General features: G+C 37.9%; 1 protein-coding gene across 1 annotated transcript in view; it reads right to left on the reverse strand.

Moving 5' to 3' along the window:
* Positions 1-21,727, reverse strand: part of LOC117303053 (protein SCAI-like) — a 77,804-nt gene that overhangs the window by 32,749 nt on the left and 23,328 nt on the right. The window contains exon 4 of the mRNA XM_033787106.1: positions 15,084-15,182. Coding sequence (XP_033642997.1) covers positions 15,084-15,182 — 99 coding nt within the window. The remainder of the gene's footprint in view (positions 1-15,083; positions 15,183-21,727) is intronic.

A 21,727-nucleotide genomic window follows, 5' to 3' on the forward strand; every position in this document is an offset into this window, starting at 1 on the left:
TAAATAAACAATTTTTTTTTAAACTCGTTATAAAAGATGAAAAGATGAAAAGATGGACTCATACTATAAAAATGTAATTTTTAACTTATTTTAAATGTTCAAGTGTCTTAAGTTTTTATTTTCATTTTATTTCCATTTACAAAATGTCAATGTCAATCAGCCTTTGGCTTTGACTGTCATATGAAATAAAATAATTTAACAAAAATTGTGAAAAAAAATCAACTGTACGAAGACTCAATGTTTAGTAGCTATGGGATCAGATGAGCACGTATCTGAACAATACAGTTTACTTGTACACAGTACGTGACTTTATAATAATTTGTTTATACCTAATGTATTAGCATCGTTAAACAAGCCATAAAAAATAACCATACATAGTTTTGAGTCATATCACATGTACACGTAGGCAGTAGGCACGCACATCTTGTTCTGCCATTGGTAAGTATACTGTACCCCCATACAAGGAAAGCCCGGTTCATACTTCCTGGGAATGCTAAGTGAATTTTGATGTCACAAATTCTCAACGTAAAAATTTGCATCAGTTGACATTGTGTTCAAGTCCTGCAAAACAGTCGCTGCGAATACTGTCCTGTGACGTCAAAATTCGTATCGCATTGGCATTGGCAGGAAGTATGAACGGGGCTTAACAATGGCAATTAAAATAACAATAGCAATTATATATCGACAAGTCTCATAATAATATGATCAGAAAAGGATAGGAATCGCAAGTTCTGAGTGTCAGCATTTGAGAGTGCCGCAAGCGTTTTTCAGTATAAATGCAGTAATTCATTTAGTCACGCTATATTTAACTTGTATACAGGTCTATAAACTGAAATCTGCCCATTGGCAACACAATTGTATGGCTAGGGTAAATCTTAATAATGAAATAAAAAATGAAGAGAGAGAAAATGGTTTAAAAAAATAGAAGAACAGTTTTTGTTTTTTTGACATAACATTGCATGTGTTTGTGAATTTTTTGATATTACGGTACGTGCAGAAAGAGCGATCTTATATTATTTGTTTGTGGCGGTAACTTCTTGAGTCCTATCTTCAAGAGTTCTATCTTCCGCAGATACTAATATCATCGTCATTTCTAAACATGCCTGGTATTTCACAGTGGCATTGAAGCGATTGCCTCCATGCACTCTGGTCATTGCCTTGGTGCCCATATGAAATGCTCAAGTTGAAATCTACGATTTCCTCATAGGGTGCTCTTTACAAAGGAGGAAATGCCTTGGTGCCCTTTCAAAAACGAATCAGACAGGCCTGTTTTTTGCTTCAAGTGCAGAACACATTAACTTCATTGGATAATTTTACCAGAATAATTTGGGTTAGGGGCTGGTCACTAATATTAAACAGAAAATCTAGTTTGTAACAATGTAGGTTCCTTCAAAACAACAGGATACGAACCAAGTGTCTCTGAGCATTCTTGAGTTTCAAGTATGGAGTGCATTTCAAGAAATGACAGCTTGCTGTGGCCCCCGAGCGTTGGAACCAGTGGGATTTATTTAGTGGATTATAATAAAATTTGTAAAAATAAAAGTCGGGGGTATTCAAATGCTTTGTTCTACACCTTGTAAGTATTTCAGACCGAAATGTTTCTCTTGAGGATTAGAACTGGTATGTCTTCCTTTTTTTTGGGGGGGGGGGGGAATTGACAATCCTAACTTCTACCTTCTATATTTATTATCAGAAATAAACATCTGCCATGGGCATTGAGGTGGAGACAGGTGATTGGTTAAAGCCTCAAGTCAAGAATATTCATGCGTTAATCATTAACCACTAGTCTCTAATAAGGCTTTGTGTGAAAAGTGACAAACAATGCCCACGTTCAATGCCCGTTTAGCCCAGCAAGCCAGGTTCATACTTCCTGCGAATGTGAATGCGATACGAATGTTGATGCCACAAACTCACAACGAATAATTCACAGCAGTTGGATTGTGCTCATTGCAGCGAATATTGCAGCCAAAATATAGTTGTGATGTCATCACTTTCGCATTCGCAGCCGGGCTTGATCCCAGTTTTATGGTAAAACATCTTTTAGGGCCTTTCTCTTTACTCCCTTTTCTCACAATGACATGAAAAAGCTGTGCCTTTTAATAAACTGCAATCTGTTTATTAATCGTTTCTGTATCAATAATTTCTTAGCGATATACACAAGCAAACAAAATCGTCTAGACTTTAAAACCCTCCTCATGGGAAATGTCGCTCATTATAATTTATTCAAGACAACAAATTTCATAGATAGTTTATGCTAGGATTCATCAGTTACCATGGTGATGCACTAAGAAACATCCATGGTGCACAAAGAGATTGCCTGTAGAACAAAATTGGGCAGTGGATGGATGAAAGGGAGTGGGGGAAGATTACTTACAGATGAATTTTCCTCCTTGTTGATATGCAAATTGATGCTAAAAAATAGTTTGTTGCATTTGCATAACACAAATATGAAACCAAACTGGCATGTATAATGAGACTGCTGAGATTGAAATTTGCATCTGGGATAACAAATATTAGTTTATTTTTTATTTTTAATCCTGGTTATTGGTGCCATTCACATGGTAGTGTTTCATGTCCGAGCAGTCTAGCGTAGTGGACCAACATTCCAATATCTAAGTCATTGGAGTGTGGGTTTGAACCCTTCTAGTCTCTATTCGACCGTGAACATTTTAAAAACTTTGGATGGCCCCTTTAAGCAAGTGAGCAAAACAGCTTAAATGGTGTTGTAGATCACATTTTAGACAAAATTAAGCATTTTTCATTCCACGCTGAGAAAAAGCTGGATGATTTCATTTACATTGTAAAAAGTAAACAATGTTTGTTAAAATTTGCTTTTCAAACATTCAACTGAACACCAGTAGAATATGTAGCCAGAGGAACCATCAATGCACATGAATTTGCATTGAAAGATCAAGCTGTCCGTGGCTAGAAGCAATGAAAATGTTGACACTCGGACAGTTTTAACAATTACAGCCGATGGCAATATTAATCAGTGAATGTATAAATCATTCTGTGTTTCATCCAGTCACTGAGCTCATATTACACAATCTACATTTATATTAGTTCTAAGAGTGTAACATCAGACTCAACTCTTATTATCTTTTCATTTGTCATGAGTACGGTTTACCGACAGCCACACTTTTCAACAATCTGCCATTTTCACATTAGCTGGGCTACATTTAAAGAGGGGCTTTACTGCCATGCACCGACTTTCAAACAGTTTAAATCCCTTCCAGAAAAAAAAGTGGTACAACAAAAAATAAACTGAACTTGACCTTGGAGCTCGTCTTTCCCTAGTCTTGGCCAAAGACTATGGCGCTTGATATAGGATAGCTGTAAATAGCCAAAACGCACCCGCCACGATAGTTTACTGGACGGCTTGAAAACTAGACTATACTGGCAATGGTGCAATATCAAGCACCATAGTCTTGGGCCAAGACTACTCTTTCCCTGAAAACTCACTAATAATAAAGCTTATTCATTTTGGGTTTTACCTATAAACATTGATGTTTGTTAGCACTGTACATGCAGTTTTCCAGAGCTCTGTGAAAAAATCAGAGTCATATTACTCGGATGGGATTTGAACCCATGACCATTGCAATTCTAGAGAAGTGTCATACCAACTAGAATTATAAAGCTCCAATTAAACTCTCAAAATAAGAACATACGTGTATGTGTAAGTACTTTCAAGAAATAGCATTTGGAAGACTAACTATAATAACTTATTTTAATTGCAAAAATAAAAATAAGTTAAATATTCAGCTAATAATCACAAAAATCCAGAAGGCATACTCAAAATATTAACTGCATTATTTGTACGTGTATGTTTAGAAAGATATGAAAGCAAAAGGCGGGAAGCTTTTGATGGTCAGCTTGTGTATATATTCTCATTGATTTATTATGGTTTATGTAATCCGGCTATTTTGAAATGTTTACAGTACCACCAACGGTATTTATTTTTCAAAATTCCAATCTGAATTTGTTTGTTTATGGAAGAGTAGGTGATGCCGAAATGAAACCTTGACAAAATGGTGTGAAAGGCAACAAACATGGTAGTGTTAGGTTCTAGGATTCATGAGCAGTTCTCTTATGGGAAAACTTGCACGGAAGTCCTCATTGTTCAGCATGACTCGGCTGTCCCAAAGCTCTAAAGCACTTCTGATAGATGCCCCTGGAATCTCACACTCATTTAAGTGCCAAGAACAATGGACAAAATTGTGGTCTAGATTCAGTTTATTGAAATTGGAACATGTCACGCAAGATATGAACAAAGGTCTGCAATTCAGGGTTACAAAGACATCTCCAGTAAAGAGTGAAGTTGGATCATTGATTCCAGCGCCTGTTGTTCCTGTTTGTAACCAGGGCCCAATTTCATAGAGCTGCTTAGCATAAAAATTTGCTAAGCATGAAATTTCTTCCTTGATAAAAACGGGATTACCAACCAAATTTCCACGAGATTTTCAGGATAAGCAAACAACAGCTGAATACCAGTAACAAGCAATGTGCAACAAATGGAAATTTGGTTGGTAATTCTGTTTTTATCAAGGAAGAAATTTCATGCTAAGCAAATTTGTGTGCTTAGCAGCTCTATGAAATTGGGCCCTGGACATAAGACCTACAACGTGCATGTGTGCTACACGGTACACAATGAGCCTTCTGAGCGAGTTACCACTTCAACCGGTCAACACACACAATTCATTACGAATGCTTGTTTCGACGAGCCCTGACCGCGCATCCTACAAATCTTAACACAGCCCCTGGCGTTAAGTGGTTGTTTGATGGACAAATTTTGATGATTTTTTTTTTTTTACCTTGGCAATAATAAAGCAACCTGTGAGTTCAAATTGTGTCTGGTCGTACGTATTGCCACATTTAATTTCTCAGACTGAAAATCAGTCTGACTAATGAGGGATTCTTACGAACCCTCAGCTCAGGCTTTTGCTCCAGGGGGCCGGTTTCAATGAAGAGCTAAGATTGATCTCAACAGTGTATCAATCTTAATTGCAAAGCAAAGTGTGACATCAAAATAAAAATCACTATGGTGATATTGGCAACTCATCTCAAGAATCTATTTGCATTGTGACATTGAGCCCAGGCTATGTTTGTTGATGAAGTACATTGCGAAAACAATTTCCTCCAAAATTGATAATGCAGTCCAAGTCGAAGCTGTAGAATAAACCTAGATTTGGAATAGAGGCCATAAGTGGTTCAGGCAAGTTTTGTTCATAGCAACCAGGAACTATTGATTTTGGTTGGGGTTCGACCCCAAGACCTTTGCAATTCTAGAGCAGTGTCTTACTCACTAGACCATTAAAATTGCCCAGCAGCTAGAGGCAGTTTGAATCCTGTTTGAACTTAGTGAAGAATGGTACCCTTTTAATATTTACACACTTATCAGGAGTCAAAATTACTAGGTATTAAGACCAATTAAGAACTCACTCCGCTGTAGTAACGAGAAGTTAATAACGAGAAGTCCCCTCAATCATCTAAAGCAAAAGTAACAACCCCGGCTGATTTGCTACTTTCCGCCCAGGTACATGTAGTACATGTAGTTAAAGAGCAGGAGCCTCCCGAGAAGCCTCCCGAATTCCAAAAAATCTACTCCTTGGTACTGTTCAATATTAACAAGACAAGTACTCAAAAGAACATCAACCCAGCAAGTAGATACACACATGGTGTTACCATATCGCAAACCCAAATATAAACATAGGTAGGTATTCACAATCTGTTTGGCTGTATCCAAAATGGAGGCTACAGCTCTGGCTATGGCTGTTGCTAACAGTGTAACTAAGAACATCCTATTATCAACACATGATAACAGGGAGTAATCCAGCCATAGGCATTAGCTGTAGCCGGTAAATCAGCCACTGCGTAATAGTTGTTACAAAAGCAAACAATTTGCCCCCAATCAAGTTGAGTGTTCTAGCAACACCATCTTTAACTTCTATGAATTCTATTCTGAATGAGAGTTCTCCAGGGGGGATTCCACTCTAGACTTTCTATTAAAATCTAATTTACTAATGGCTTATTATCCTAAATAGAACTGGCAAGTTCCCATGACAATTTCCAGTTTGCGAGTGTTGGGAAACCCTTCCTTTAAATTGATGCTGTAAGAGTGTAATAACGCAGGGTATACTGCTGAGAGGTTATTGATGAATGGACTGAACGAGTGAGATTGTGCCAGCGATATAAACTCACTCTCTCTCTCTCTCATAACCAAGCCCAGGCTCTTCAAAATCCACTAATATATCATGTGCCAGATGAATCCAGGACAATTTTTACCGATCACAGCAGATCAAAGACAAATCTTGTTTGGCAGATGACAGGAAAAGGTCTGCAGTTATTTCAAAATGGGGAACAAAATTAGTTTGAGAAGCAGCTGTTCCATTAAAGTCAAATTTGATGGACAGGATCGTGTTACTATCCTCTTGTCCAGACTCCTTTTGCCGATCGGGCAGACACACTGTATTTAGCCTAGATTTTCATCACCTCATGAAATCACCTTGCTGAATCTCAACTGTTTCTTACCAACCTTTTTTGGTTGTCTATTTGGTAAGACACTGAGAATTGCAAAGGTTGTGGGTTTGAATCCCATTCCAAATAACATGCCTGTGAATTTTGTTTACAGAGCTCGGGAAAGTACTGAGTATACAGTGCTTTTATCCCCATAAAATTGGGCCCAGACTGTTACCATATATTTTTGTTAACCACCAATCTTGTACCTGTGTTTATTATCTATAGAAGGACAAGGGGGTTAGATTGAACTTCATAGAGATACATAGGACCAAGTAGGCAATACACCAATTCAGGCAAGCACCGGGCGCGCATGTGTTGAGCACCGCGCGCCAATTACGGTGTCTTCAGTGCATAGATAAAGACACCACAGGGTTGTTAATTTGTTCAATAGAGGCAGAACCAATTTTGTTTCGTCGGATTGGTCTATAGATTGAACAAGTATACAGCACCCTATATGCACTGGCAAACGTAACTGTGAAGGCCCTTGTTAGTCAGATGAGTTTAAGCACCATTTTTATTGCTACATTGAGCGTGATGTGGTATCAAGCTTTGCTAATTACCTGCTACAGCTAAGCGTTAGTTTCATTTAGAATCGTTTCTTTAATGACGTACAGGGTGATCAATACAACAGCTTGCCGTGTACACATCAGATGTTCCTCCTACAGTCATTGACCATAGACCTTAGCAATATGGTGTCATTCCATTCAACAATATCAATCATGCACATTTTTAATAGCAGTGTGTGGCACAACTTATGTTCAGTGATTATGTTAATTGTCAAGGCCAAACTCACTCACTTTTTTTTTCACATAATGTGTAATTTCACAGCTTTATACATTACTCATGAGCCTGCAATTATATGATGTGGAGGCATACACATCATACAGTCTATACGGTTCCTATGATGACTATTTTCATTGAAGCTTGTTTGAACATGCTCAGACTCTGCACTCATTCAAGATTATTAATTTTGGTTTTTACCCTTATTTTATACTCATTACTTTCCCCGAGTTCTGTGGGATTCGAACCCAAAACTGTTGCAATTCTAGAGCAGTGTCAGACCAACTCAAACATGAGATTGTTCGGTAAATAGAGGCAGTTTTAATCCTATGTTTTGTAGCAGCGGGTACAGCAACAATCATTCAAGATTGTTTTGGGGGCTCCATAACTAATCTCCCAGACAAACTTTAATTATCCGTGGTTCTTGCATTACAGCAGTGCACAAGTCTCAATCAAGTCATTCAATCAGTCAAGGTTTCCTTTCTCAAAAATCCCCCCATGGCGCCTTTATCCCCAAGACTGTGCAAGCAGAACCTTGTTATTGGTCCAAGCTCTAGAATGTAGGGGTTGTGGGTTTTGAATCCCATCAAAATATGTACTTTTTTTTTTTTTTTTTCATGCAAACCTTGGGAATGGAACTGCCGTTGGTTGCCATGAAGTTGCCTCGAGTGACAAGGCCCAGACAGATTTAGAACCGACCGCCCTCCAAGTCTCATGCGTATGATGCAGATCCCTATGATTCCCAAATCACGAACTGCTAGCTAAAAACTGTGAAAAGGCCCCCCCACCCCCTTCCCAACCCCCCAACCCCCTCCCCACCCCAAGCAGGGAGATGAAACGGTTGAGAGCAGGAACACCTTTCCGCACATGAGCATTATCCATATTATCTGCCAGGCATGCAATTGTCACAGTTGGAGAGACTCGGTGTGTCATCGCTGTGACAATTTCTCGGCCGGATGATCTGACCTCCATAACATGATTGAACATTGGGGGGATTAAGAAACAAGACGCTATGAAGCGCAATTCGTGTCTTGGCACCCGCGCCGTCATGGCACATTACGCTCGACATAAATGTTGGTGCTACTAAGTGAGGGGGTCTATAAAGCAACCTTGGTCCAATTCCATTTAAAGCCGTTTGGCGAACACAAGACTACGACACTATTATTTGGTTTGAGTAAATTTGTCTGTTTATACCCCAAACCAAACAGTGCACTCTGTCTAATGGCTCTGTCTATCAAAGTTCTACACACGGTCACCATATTCCGCTTACATGGTAAGCGCCAGATTTCTGCATTGGCTGTGTAAGCCAAGAATGCAAGAATGTTTCCTGTAATGAGCATTACATGAATGTTGGAGCTACATGTAGGTGAGGCAGTTTAATAGGCAACTTTGCCCAATTTCACAAGCCATTTTGAGATATGGCAGACACAAGACTATGACACTTTTACATTTGGGTAAATTTGTCTGTATACACCTGTACCACTAAAAAAGGATAATAGTCAAAGTCTGTATACATACTGAGCGGTTCCATCACAAAAAGACACTATGAAGTTTGAATCCACCTCCCCAAGAAGTGAAAACAAGTCTTCAGACACTGTTCAAATGTTTATAAAATATAAGCAATCCCATGAACACAAATGTGGTTGGTCTCAAAATACATGCATGCATGAGAGTCCGCACGTTTATACAGCCCAGTGGTGACGGTTTGTGCAGTAAAGACAAGACAAGACAACAGTGCAAAGGATTTCAAAACAGACATCCCATTAAAAAACTTACATCATGGACACAAAACAGTTCCCAATACACAATACTCATTTATGCGCTATTGTTCATTTTCATTCTGAAATCACACAGAACAAATGTACGCCTGGTCATGTTGGTGATACCACAAACTGAATAAATCACTGACAGAGTAATTAGATACACGTAAATGTCTACTCTTTATCAATGAACGGAAGCTTTTTCATGCATAAAATATCCTAATTGATTCAATATTGCAAAACACAGGACCAGTGTTTCCCCTGGCTACAATGAACTGAGCGAGACGACAACAAATCAAATTTATGATTGAAGCAAAATTTACGCATCCTCCAAACTGACAAGAAATCAAGGCTCATCTATATTCACGCCAAGTCCATCTACAAACTCAAAAATTGTGATTTCTTATCACATAGAGGTGTAAAGGAAACATCTTAAATGACCCCAAATTGTACAATTTTGATTAACATTTCCTTAAATGGCAAGTCTCCAGAGCAATGTGGTGAAAATGGCAAAACAAGAATGAGTAAGGTGGTCACTTAGAGTAGTAAGGTGGGCCCCTTCAAGTTTGAATGGCGGGGGTAATTAAACCGTACATAACATCAAGTCCTCAGAGACTAAGACATAAGAAATGAAGATTTCTTCATTAATCCCGTAGATAATCAAAGTTGTTAAGGTCAGTCTTTCAAGCCAATCACACTTGTGTCCGACAGAGTGAGTCAAGTAATGAGCTGAATTGACCCCTGCAGTTATTGTCATTGCTCTGTATCGGAAATTGTTTTGCTCGCACATGAGGGCACACAGTCGTGCAGTACCTTCGTACTAGAGTGAATAGATTATAACTTCTTCTATTAAAGGAACACGTTGCCTTGGATCGGACGAGTTGGTCTATAAAAAAGCGTTTGAAACCGTTTGTTATGAAATGTATATGGATGGAAAGATGTTTTAAAAGTAGAATATAATGATCCACACAAGTATCACTCAAAATTGCACGATTTTCATTTTACATAGCGAATTAACACGGTCGGCCATTTATGGGAGTCAACTTTTTGACTCCCATAAATGGCCGACCGTGTTAGTCGACGAGGTAAAACGAAACATCTTTCTAACCATATCAATTTTATAACAATTGGTTTCAAACGCTTTTCAAAGACCAACTCGACCGATCATAGGCAACGTGTTCCTTTAAGAACGTTAATGGTGATCCATCTGAGAAGGCTTGTGGTGCATGTAGAAGATGTGGAAACTGTATTGTGCAGTCACTGGTGACTATTTTCACACTGTACACAGTGCAAACCATGCCTCAATTTCATAAAGCTGCTTAAAAAAAAGCACTAAAAGTAGCAACAAAATTGTGCCTACTAGACTAAGGTTACCAGCTGAAATAGTAAGTCACATCAGTTTGGACTGGTATCCTGCCCACTTTTGCTTAGCAGCAAATTATTAAGCATTATTTTTTGCAGATCTATGAAATTGGCCCATTGGTAAGTAGAACACTAAGCAGAGGAATGACTTACTCATATCAGAAATGGGTTGTTAGCCAAAACACCCTGTCAAGTACATTGCCTTTTGGCTCCATGCTAACTTGTGCTTAGCAAATCAAATTTATTTAAGAAATATTTTCTGATTTAACGGCTTTACACGATGCCAGTCTCATGTGTCAATACTTGTAAAGAACTTTAACACGACATACTTGTACATGAATGAGAATGCGTGTGCTCACACACACCTTCAACTGTTCCGAGAGCTACTGATTGGACAAAACGCCGGGAGGTAAAAAGCGCTGCCTCTCTGACAAGTAATGGATCCACAACTTTTCATCTGAAGAGAACTGTCAACAGCTCAGCGCCTCACAGAGGAAATTCCCACTCTTTGTCACCTTAAATTGTGCGGGAAATCTCTGATTATGTACCCGTTGGGCTCCAAGGAACGTTGTCATCTACATATGTAACTATGCCTTTGATTCATGGCACGGGGACCGAGAGTAAAAAAAGAGAGAAACACCTTTAGACGTTGACTGAAGAAGTTTGACAAAGTGGATTTTCAAAAACGATGAATGCTGTGGTCGTAAAGTAGATACCATACACAGAAAATGCATGGCCTAGAGGTCCACTTTACAAGTTGGTATCCATTTGGACTATTGATTTAGTTGGTGGAATGAGGGCAAAATCACAGTTTGTTTCAGTACGATCTGCCCGGTGTTATTCTTGATGAGGGTACGAAATTTAAAGGAACTGCTGGTGGGTTTTTTCCTTTCATGAATTACTTTTAGATGTCTGGAAGCTAGAGAGCACGGTTTTGTTTTTCTAACCATCTTAGATTAGATTTTTGTACAGTACGACAAACAGCATTGAAAGATTTACAATAGTATGCTGTACTTGTACACACCAGGGCCGAATTTAAGAGCTGCTTGAGCACAAAAAGTAGGGAGGGGAGGAAATTTTAGAAACATGGATGGCATTACAGGAAGGGTAATTGTGCACACGTTCCAACCTCATAGACATCAAATGGAGTAAATATTTGTTGTATTATATTTATTGGTTTAGTTCATTAAAAAACAAACATTAAAAGGGTATAATACACAGTGACAACCATTGGGTTGAGTTGCACTGATACATGTTAAATGTTATCATTACTTTCATTGCACATGTCAACTTACAAACCAATAAATATTCCATGTAGGTTAGGCATCCAGCGGCCTATCATTTATTATCAGCTGTCAAAATGTTTGAACAGTCCATCAGTAACTTTACAAAGCGGTGCGGGAAAAATCCCCAGGATGAATTTTACTTGAAAAGAGCCTTATAAATAATTTTAACATCATATTTTGGGAGTACATGTAACAGTGTGAGCATAAAATGTTTGCAGATAATTGCATTGATTGACCACACAACAGGGCAGTCACGACCGGTACGTGTCTCCGGGTGTCCCAACATAAATCCAGTACGATCGTGGAGAAAGAGTACGCCAGCAAAGATTACGCCACGTACAATCCCTCGAATACAGTCCCTCGTCATCGCGATAAATGGCTTGTGATGGATCTAGGTTTCTGGAACAGATGGTTTTTCAAGATTGGCGCTGTAATGCAAACGCAGTGTCCGGATCCGTCCTTACCAACACACTCTCGTCACACACCAAAAAAAAAACGGGAGAAAAAAACGGTTAGGCTAGGCAGCCTCATATATATCTCTGACCCACGTTTATTCATGTGTTCATTGATTTGTCGGCTGTGAGCTTTGCCCGTCTGCTTAGACGCAAAGAAGGCTCCTCCTTGGCACTACTTTATGAAGAGAAGTGTATTTGATGATAGGACTAGCTTTATCAATAAATGTCCAACATGTTTGTCAGGCTTTTTTTCTTTCTTTTTCTTAGAGCAGCAAATCAAATTATAATTCTTAAGCGCAAGAAAACAGCACTGCAAATTGGCAACACCTATTTCTTTTCATTTTTGAGGGCAGTAAACTTGCATTCAGGGGCTATCTTGAAGATCATTTGTAGAAAAGCTGATCTCTTGTTTGATGGGTTCTTTAAGACGAAGTGTGGTTTGATGGGCAGGAAGATTCCCAATACATTGGTCTGGTCTAACAATCTAGCTATCCTTACTCTATGGTTTAACATGTTAATAAGTCGCGTGTTGGAAAAGAAATTTATCCTTTTTTTAGAATTCTATATTATGCAAAACTCTTGTAAGAAAAAAATACCTGCAGCAACTTGTTATGAATATAAATTGGATTGGCGTATGATACAATCAATTTGTTTAACATAATATTGAAATAAATTAAAACTTGAAGTGAATTTTTGTATTTGTTAATTTGTTAGTGTAGTTTTTTTTTTAAAGAATGAGGTTGCCAAAATGCACTACAGTGTAAATTTACAGCCTTGGTATGAGCAATCACATTTTGCATGATCGCTATTTTTCCATCTTCAGACAGTATTATTTAGTTTAATGGTATGCAGTTGGAATTAAAGTTTATTTTAATCACAGTAAAGTCCACGAGGAAGACAACCACAAATCCCTTTCACAAATGGCTCTCCTCAAACACGAAAAGATTATTTTTTAACAGGATGTCACAAAGAAAAACATTTTAAAGCAATATGCTTCAAGATTTTCACAAGATGGATGCAAACATGCATTTATCAAACAAGATTCTCATCTTTAGGCCTTGAACTTTCTCCACAGAGCTATAACGGAGGAAAATGCACCCAATATAAGTCTGTACTATTGTGCCCACTTAAGAAAATTCCTGCGGTAGTACATTTGATTTACTAATGGAATGTTCTATACACGTATAGAATAATCACCTTGCTTGGGAAAAAGGAAAAGCCAAGGCTGGCAATCCTCAAAATGATGAATGAGTGAAGGTATACATACTCAGGCCTACTGCTGCGATTTTGAAAGGGCAAGAGCACCAAGGCCTTTTCTCCTTGATAAAGGGCACTATATGAGGAAATTGTAAACTTCTATTGGAAATGTCAAGGGCACCAAGGCAATGAACAGGGTGTATAGAGGCATCTGCCTTTGTTGCCTCCGTGAAGTATCAGGCCTGCATACTATACTACACTGATATAAACTAGACCCAACTTCATGCAGTTGTCTCATCAGGCCCGGAAATGAAATCTCTAAGAGGGCAAGGCCATTTTCATTCTGCAGAGGGCATTTCCACTGGATAGTGTCAAAGTGAGGGGAACTTTTAAATAGGGGAACCAAAGCCGAGACCAGGGCAACAGATATGAAATTGCCTGCAAGGTGTTTTTTTTTTATAACCGAGCTTGCTGTTGAAGCAGATTTAAAGACTTTGGATGTGATGGATGTTAATCGAAAACCAGACTTACACAATTGGCAAACCTTCTTCATTGCATTTGCATGCCTTTGTGTTGCTTAGCTACATTTTGTGCTCTACAGCAGCTCTACTATTGAAATTGAGCACTGTATAAATTAGAGCGGTCAACAATCACCCATACGCTTTATTTGATGATAACAGTTGCCTGCGTGGGTCTTTTATTCTTCAGTTTAATTCATTACAAGATAGGATTACTATGTTCTATTTACAGTGAGCTCAAACACTTTGCTTTTAATTAAATTTCACCCGTAGTTAGTTACATGGACAGCCCAAGCTTTCATGAACCAATTAGTTTTTAGATGGGAATAAATACCGTAATGTTTTAACGCTTAAATGTGTTTAAAAATTAGTGTTAGATGGTTTATTTTTGTGGATACATACTGATACTAATTACTGCTACTGTTTTGTGTGAACTGTACTTGGCAGGTTTTATTTGATTATGTGAAAGAAAATATTTAAAATAGAAAACGTGAACATTTGGGAAGTAACTTTAAGACCCTTTTTCAGCAAAATAATTTTTCCTTTCAATAGTTAGTTGTTTGCTTTGAATGAAATTCTTTGTGGTACTTTATCACAAGTCTAATATAATTGTTTATACTGATACAGAACCATTTACAAGGGATCAATATATTGATCATTAATTCTCAGAATTTATCGATTACTTGTACAATATATTTTTCACCTCTCGGTCGTATGGAATAACCACTATCTTGCTATGAAAGATAGTCATAATGTAGGATAGGTCGTATGTGCTTCTAACAGGTGCATCAACGAAGCACGCAGAAATCCTAGATGATCATATATATAGGTACCTACATGTTTGGGTTTGATTTATATGGCACATGCACGCACACGCTCACAGACGCCACGCTGCGCACAACTCTCAGCCAATGATAGCCTTACTGGTGCACGTTCATAAAAGATGGTGGTCAATGACATCATCTTGGGCCAGTAGGGATCCTACATCCTATACATAAACTCATCATTCTTGGTTGAATTGGGAAGATTGAGGTCCTACACAAACTCACATTGGTTCATTAAGCAGGATTGATGCAGTTAGACATCCTATACAAACTCAAATTGGTTGATCATGGAGAAAAGACTTTAGCTGCTTACTACTGAGAGTACCTAGGGAATATACACACTTACCCTTTTTTCTTGATTTATTTAGGAATAATGTAAACTTACCCTTTTTCTCGGTTTACTTTTGAATAATACGCTCTGGAGCGTATGGCTGAGTAGAAGGAGAATGCCTCATTCAGATAATTGGTTTCACTTGTTCTTAAGCTGGAAGAAAAAACACAAAGGCAGAAATATTATCAGTTGTTCGACTTTTAAAAAGTGATTGCTTTTTCGACGAAACGCCTCTCTGACATCCGATTTCTTCTGATTACTAAGAGCAATCTGGTATTAAGCATACATGTACGTGCTCTGGATTGGGATACGCCTCCATGAAGGCTTTGCTCTATCTGTCTATCTGAAAGGACAATGTTTCACAATGATAAAACTATTTCTGTGATGCACTCTATTGATGAAAGTGTAGTTTATTTTCATGAATCTACACTCAACTGTAGATTTGTTACGAATAGTAGTTCAACTAGAAAATTAATGTCTTTCCAAACTGAAAGATAACATATGACATGCAACAAAACACAGCTGAAAACATGTCAACTTTCAGTTTACAAATTTGTTTTACTTCAGTAAGACAATTTATAGCTGCCTGAGCAAACTGACGTTGTACTCGACAATGTTGCAAGTATGCCTACATTTTTTTTCCTCAAAAATAGTTATAAAATGTGACCAACCGGCTGTTGTTTGAAAAGGACTCAAAATAAGATAGACTAATGAACCTTTTACAAAAACAAGATGGGAGATAATTAAGTCAGAGAACAGACTCTTTAGTGAACATTTGGGACTACGGCCACAAATCTATACTTTCTCGTCCATTCTCCTTAAAGGAACACGTTGCCTTGGATCAGACGAGTTGGTCTATAAAAAGCCGTTTGTAACCTTTTGTTATAAAATGCATGTGGTTGGAAAGATGTTTTAAAAGTAGAATACAATGATCCACACAAATTTGCCTCAAAATTGCTTGGTTTTCCTTTTACTTTGTGAGGTAAAAGGAAAACCGTGCATTTTGGAGGCGTGTATGTGTGGATCATTGTATTCTACTTTTATAACATCTTTCTATCCATATGCATTTTATAACAAACAGTTACAAACACTTTTCAAATACCAACTCGACCGATCCAACGCAACGTGTTCCTTTAACATAATGACTTCGTAGGGGTAGTCGGAGACATGATTTCAACATGGATGCAGGTAATTACGATTGAGAACCTGGAGTACTAATGGAACTCATTCATTTGGGAATATCCACAGAATCATTTGACATATTGCTGTGTACTACTTAGGGGATGTTGAGAAATGGATTCAGAATTCATCATAAGAATGCTTTGTCAAGCTGCATCTTCGCATTGCACCGTAAAAAACAGCCAGAACTCTATGTTATTATAATACTACACACTGTTGGTGTATCCCAACAAATGCATAAAATAACAAGTCTATGAAACTTTGGGCTCAATTGGTCGTCAAAGTTGCAAGAGAATAATGAAAGCGCACCCTTGTCGCACACATTTTTCGTGCTTTCACATGCCTGAAAAGGGTGTAATTCCACCAATGTTGTTGTTCCAAGAGTAAAAGAACAGAGTGCAATACATTTTTAATCCTGAAGGGGTAATACTATAATGTTGGAGCACCATGAGCGTCACTGAGCGACTATATAATTTTAGGGCTATATAAGAAGGCCTCCGTCTTTTATCATGAACATTACTTTCCAACTATATGCTCTTAAAAAGAAACAAGATATTGGTACTGAAATGATGACAAAAATTTTGCATAATAATAAACAAAAAATTCCAATTACCAGATATGCAACTTTCTAATTGCAAAAAAAAAAGAGAAAATGTCCGATCACACTTAACGTTAGAGAACAGTGCTTTTCAGTTTTCTATGGTACTGTTTTAAAAAGAATAAGAGGAAATCAGCTGATCAGCTGGAAAGTTGCATGCCTGAATAAAAGGGTAGAATGAAGGCACTGCACCATGCTAGTGGTCACTGTCCTATTTATTGGGGCTGTTTCCAGTTGGGAAATCCAATAGAATAATAAATGCGACTTATTACACTTCTATTTAATATATGATATCCCCTATTCATTATTGTAACCCAAACAAACATAACAAGGGGAGTTAACCCCTTAAACCATGCCTGGTCAAGAGTTATTCATGCCGATAAAATTTAATTTCAACGGTCAATGCTCTTCATTTAAAGGAACATAACAGAATTGGTAAGAAACAAAATCCCGAAGATCAAAGATTTACTACTAACACGGTCTAATGATGATGATAGTAGAAAACATCCCTTGAAATATTTCTGCCTGAAATGTCATATTAGATGATAAATAAATAAATAATCTAAATTCGCAATTGGAGTTAATAACTCAGTGGGTGTTTTATTTTTTTTATTTATTTATTTATTTTTTTTTGCATTGATGTCATAAATTGTGGAAGTGTCGTGGCCGAGCGGTTAAGAGCACCGAATTCAAACTCTGGTGTTTCTGATCAGCAGAGTGTGGGTTCGAATCCCCAGCCGTGACACTGTGTCCTTGAGCAAGACACTTAACCATTGCTTCGTCCTTCGGATGGGACGTAAAGCCGTTGGTCCCATGTGTTGTGTAACGCATGTAAAAGAACCCAGTGCACTTATCGAAAAGAGAAGGGGTTCGCCCCGGTGTTCTTGGTTGTGGCTGCTTAATGCGCCGTAGCACCTTGTAAACCCTTATAAGGTGCTAAATAATTGGGTCTCAGAATTCATCACTGCAATAACCTATCTTTCTGAAAGTTTGTATATACTCAGCGCCTTGAGTACCTTGTTTGGTAGATACGTGCGCTATATAAGACTTTGATATTATTATTATTATTATAATTATTATTATAATTATTATATTTTTTTCACTATTTTTCTTGTGACCCTGATGGATACGATCACACTCCAACTTCTACAGTTTTGTCAGTGTAAATATATATGGTGGGTTACATAAAGCAACTGTTTCGTTAGCAAAACCAATTCTGGAATGTTCCTTTAAAATAATTTCTCCTCCTACTTTTTAATATTTTTGGTGGGGGGAACGTGTACGCTATAATACCCAGGGGAAAAGCCTTCAGACGGTAAATTTACTCGCTATGAGGCTGTGGCACGCATCAAGGGTTTTCTTGGCAAACAAAGATCCTTATCATCAATGCTTTCAGCTCCGTAGAGGAGCAGAGAAACACCTTAAAGAAGATTTCAGTGAGCCGATTTTATTTATTTTCTTCCTTTGTCTCTGTTTTTTTCTTTCTTTGATCCAGGTCTTGTTTGATTATCCCCATGTGTGCACGGTACTCCCCAACATAATGCTTGATTTATTTGGCGCAGTTCCACAGGGGTGATTTTAATGCACTTAATAAAATTTGAGCAATGAGAGCGTCTGATGCTTTGGTGTCCTTCGAAACGGCTTGATAAAACCAATACAACAGACTGGCCCAATTTGATTATGTGTGTACATAAACGATTGCGATCACCCGTTTCATTATTACTAGTGGGTGTTCTATTCAGTTAGCGCTAATACCCATCATCAAGCGGGTACATGGTGGTGAATTACCCTGCTACATATGGATTTACTTTAGGACTAATGGACTGATGAGAGATAACTGTGTTTTAACCCGTTAACCAAAGTCACCTGATAGTGGGTTTTAATTTGATTAGAATTTAATGACAAGATTAGGCAGGAATTAAAGCAATTGAATTTATTTATTATTACCTGCGTGAGGTGCAACTGTTTAAAACACACTGTGGGTTGATGTACAATTTGGTTCTGGGTCTCAGGTAAACACTCAGTCATTAAAGGGTTTGGGTACTTTTTGTAGGACACAAAATAACAATGTCCACAGATTTACATTAATTTACATGGTTTGAAGATAATGATGGTAGAAAGCTTCCCTTAAAATATTACTTGCTAAGGTGCTGTGAGTTTTTGAGAAATGAGTAAAACAATCTCACGGGGGGGAAAAAAAATCGTCTATTTTAGCATGTATAACTTATAATACCAGTAATGGTTTTAAAAAAAATTACAAACTGTTACTATTGTTATAATGAATATGTTGGATAACAAAAATGCCGTTATCACTATTGAGATTTGGAGATTAAAAATTCCTTTAAATCTTAATTGGCTTCCCTATTCCAACCTACAATTCCTGACAGGACAAGGCAACACTTATTTGACCATATTAAATTTTGTCCATGGACGGTTTCCACTACCTTAATAATTACTAAATTGATATCAAACAGAATTCTTGTTTGTGTGTGAAAGACAGCGTTCTAATTACAGGAATAAGGCGAAAGAAAAAAAAACATGTTTAGTGTCCTCCCTTTTTGGAAAAAGGAAGGAGAATGGCCTTTTTTTCCCAGTCTTTTTTCTTTTCTTGTCAAACTAGCCACTCGACACATTTATTAAGACAAACAACTGGGGCTACTTTTCAAAAGACTTTTTTTTTTTTTTTCTTTCTGGCTGAGATCATTTAAATATATACTTCCCCCGTTTTTTTATTATCAGAAAAAATAAAACAATTAAAAATGGGTAAGTAAAAAAAAAAAAGGAAGAAGAAAAAAGGAGGCCAGCGTCTTGAAAGGAAGCAGGGGGGACGTTAACCATGTTTTTATTTTTATTTGGACTTCATGTAAGCCCCTGTGTGTGAGTCCCATGTGTTCTTTGCATTTTATTACCAGTCATGGATATTGTATGAGGTGTGATGAAACACACCTTGGTGGTTTTTCTTTTCCTTCACACGTGTTTTTTCATGCCGAGGTCATGGCAAAAAAAAATGCTGTCAGATAAAGCGATACATATGATGGATCCCTTGTGCATCCCTGTATGTATAAATAGCCTACATTAGGGACAACCTCCTTCAGAAAGAGAGGTTAGGCAATCACAGCTAGCATTCATATTATGTCAGTCATTGCCCACGATCTATAACTCAACCTTCCATCAATCCAAATGCAGCGGCTTCAATATTTGGTGTTGTATTCCAACGACAAACATTGTGCCCCCCTCGAGTAAGGAAAATTAAAATAAAAAAAGTGGGTCAGCCGATTTGCCTTTAACGTGAGAGAAGTCAAAATAGTTGACATAATCTATAACGCGTTTAATGTCCGTCGATGAAAAAAAAGATATGACCTCCTTTGGGATGCCCCTTCCTTCCCTATAGGATTTTATCAAGTTACTGCTGTTTTCCCTTAAAGGCACTGGACACCTTTTGGTGATTGTCAAAGAACAGTCTTCTCACTTGGTCTATCCCAACATATGCATAAAATAACAAACCTGTGAGAATTTGGACTCAATTGGTCGTCGAAGTTGCAGGAGAATAATGAAAGAAAAACACTGTTGTTGTACAACTCCATGTGCTTCAGATGCCTAATAAAAGGCTTCAGTCTGAAGTCTTGAGAATTTACCTTTTTCTCAAAAACTACGTTACTCCAGAGGGAGCCGTTTCTCACAATGTTTTATACGATCAACAGCTCTCACTTGCTCACTACCAAGTTAGTTTTTAAGCTAACAATTATTGAGTAGTTACCAAAAGTGTCCAGTGCCTTTAATAAGGTTAAAAACAAGACAATCAAACAAGGGGGCAGTTGCTGTACAATTCACAAGAGAAAAGAGAATTTTATGAAAGAGTTTGCAAGTCAGAGTGTGTGGGATGATAGACGGAACGCCATTGCCTTTTTATTTATTTTTAGAATGCCCTCATTTGTTGAATGTCCTATCATTCCTGATCCACTTTTATCAAGCAGTGAGTAATCAATGATTTGCTTCTTCGGTTCAGAACAGAAAATGGAGCCAGGTCATTTTTGTGTCAGTCTCAGTTTCATCCATGCAGTTCGAGACAAGAGTGAAAAAAACAAAAACAGAAACAGAAAACAAACTATGATAAAGGTTTTCTGATACATTCATGACCAATGTGAAAGAGCAATCTCTTTGGGAACCTCTAAATATTATAAAATTAATTTAGGAAAAAAGGCCTGGGCCAATTTCATAGCACTGCTCAGTGGTTATAAGCAAATTTTATTTGCCAACTGGGCCCTATTTCATAAAGCCTGTAAGCACAAAAAGAACTGGTGAGGTTACTCGCCAAAATTATACATTATTAGCATCAAGTGTTCATTGCTCCGACTCAAGAACCAACTAAAATAATGCTCAACAAAAATAGGTAACCAGCCAAAATGACATTAAGTTTACATTTTTGTGACTGGTGCCCCACTCAAGTTTTGCTTAGCAAAGAAATTTTTTAAGCAGAATTTTCCGCTAAACAGCCCTGTGAAATTGGGCCCTGCGCTTCCAGTACATGTAAGTGTAGAAACCAAACACACAGATACGTGTACATATCCCACAGTAAACCCAACATCACTCTACTGCAAGCCCCACTACGTAGGCGACAAGTACTATGCATTTATTCAGCGGCCAGCACATTTTCTCCTCTCCCCATCAGTGACTCAGCCCATGCGTCCTCTATATGCGTCACCGTTAGTTTTACTTCTTTTTTTTTTCCTTCCAGCGAGGAGGAGGCTTCTTCTGAAGATTTCTGTCACTCCATATTTTCAGGAGACACTCTGCGAGCTTGAAGTGTGAAAGCGTATAGCGTGGTCTCCGTCATATTGACAAGAACTACTGACCCCCACAAGGGTAATAACAACAGGGAGAGCCAGTAATTTGCAAAGAGGGGATTTCTACAGGCACTTGG

This window comes from Asterias rubens, chromosome 19 (assembly GCF_902459465.1).
Source record: "Asterias rubens chromosome 19, eAstRub1.3, whole genome shotgun sequence".
Taxonomy (NCBI): domain Eukaryota; kingdom Metazoa; phylum Echinodermata; class Asteroidea; order Forcipulatida; family Asteriidae; genus Asterias; species Asterias rubens.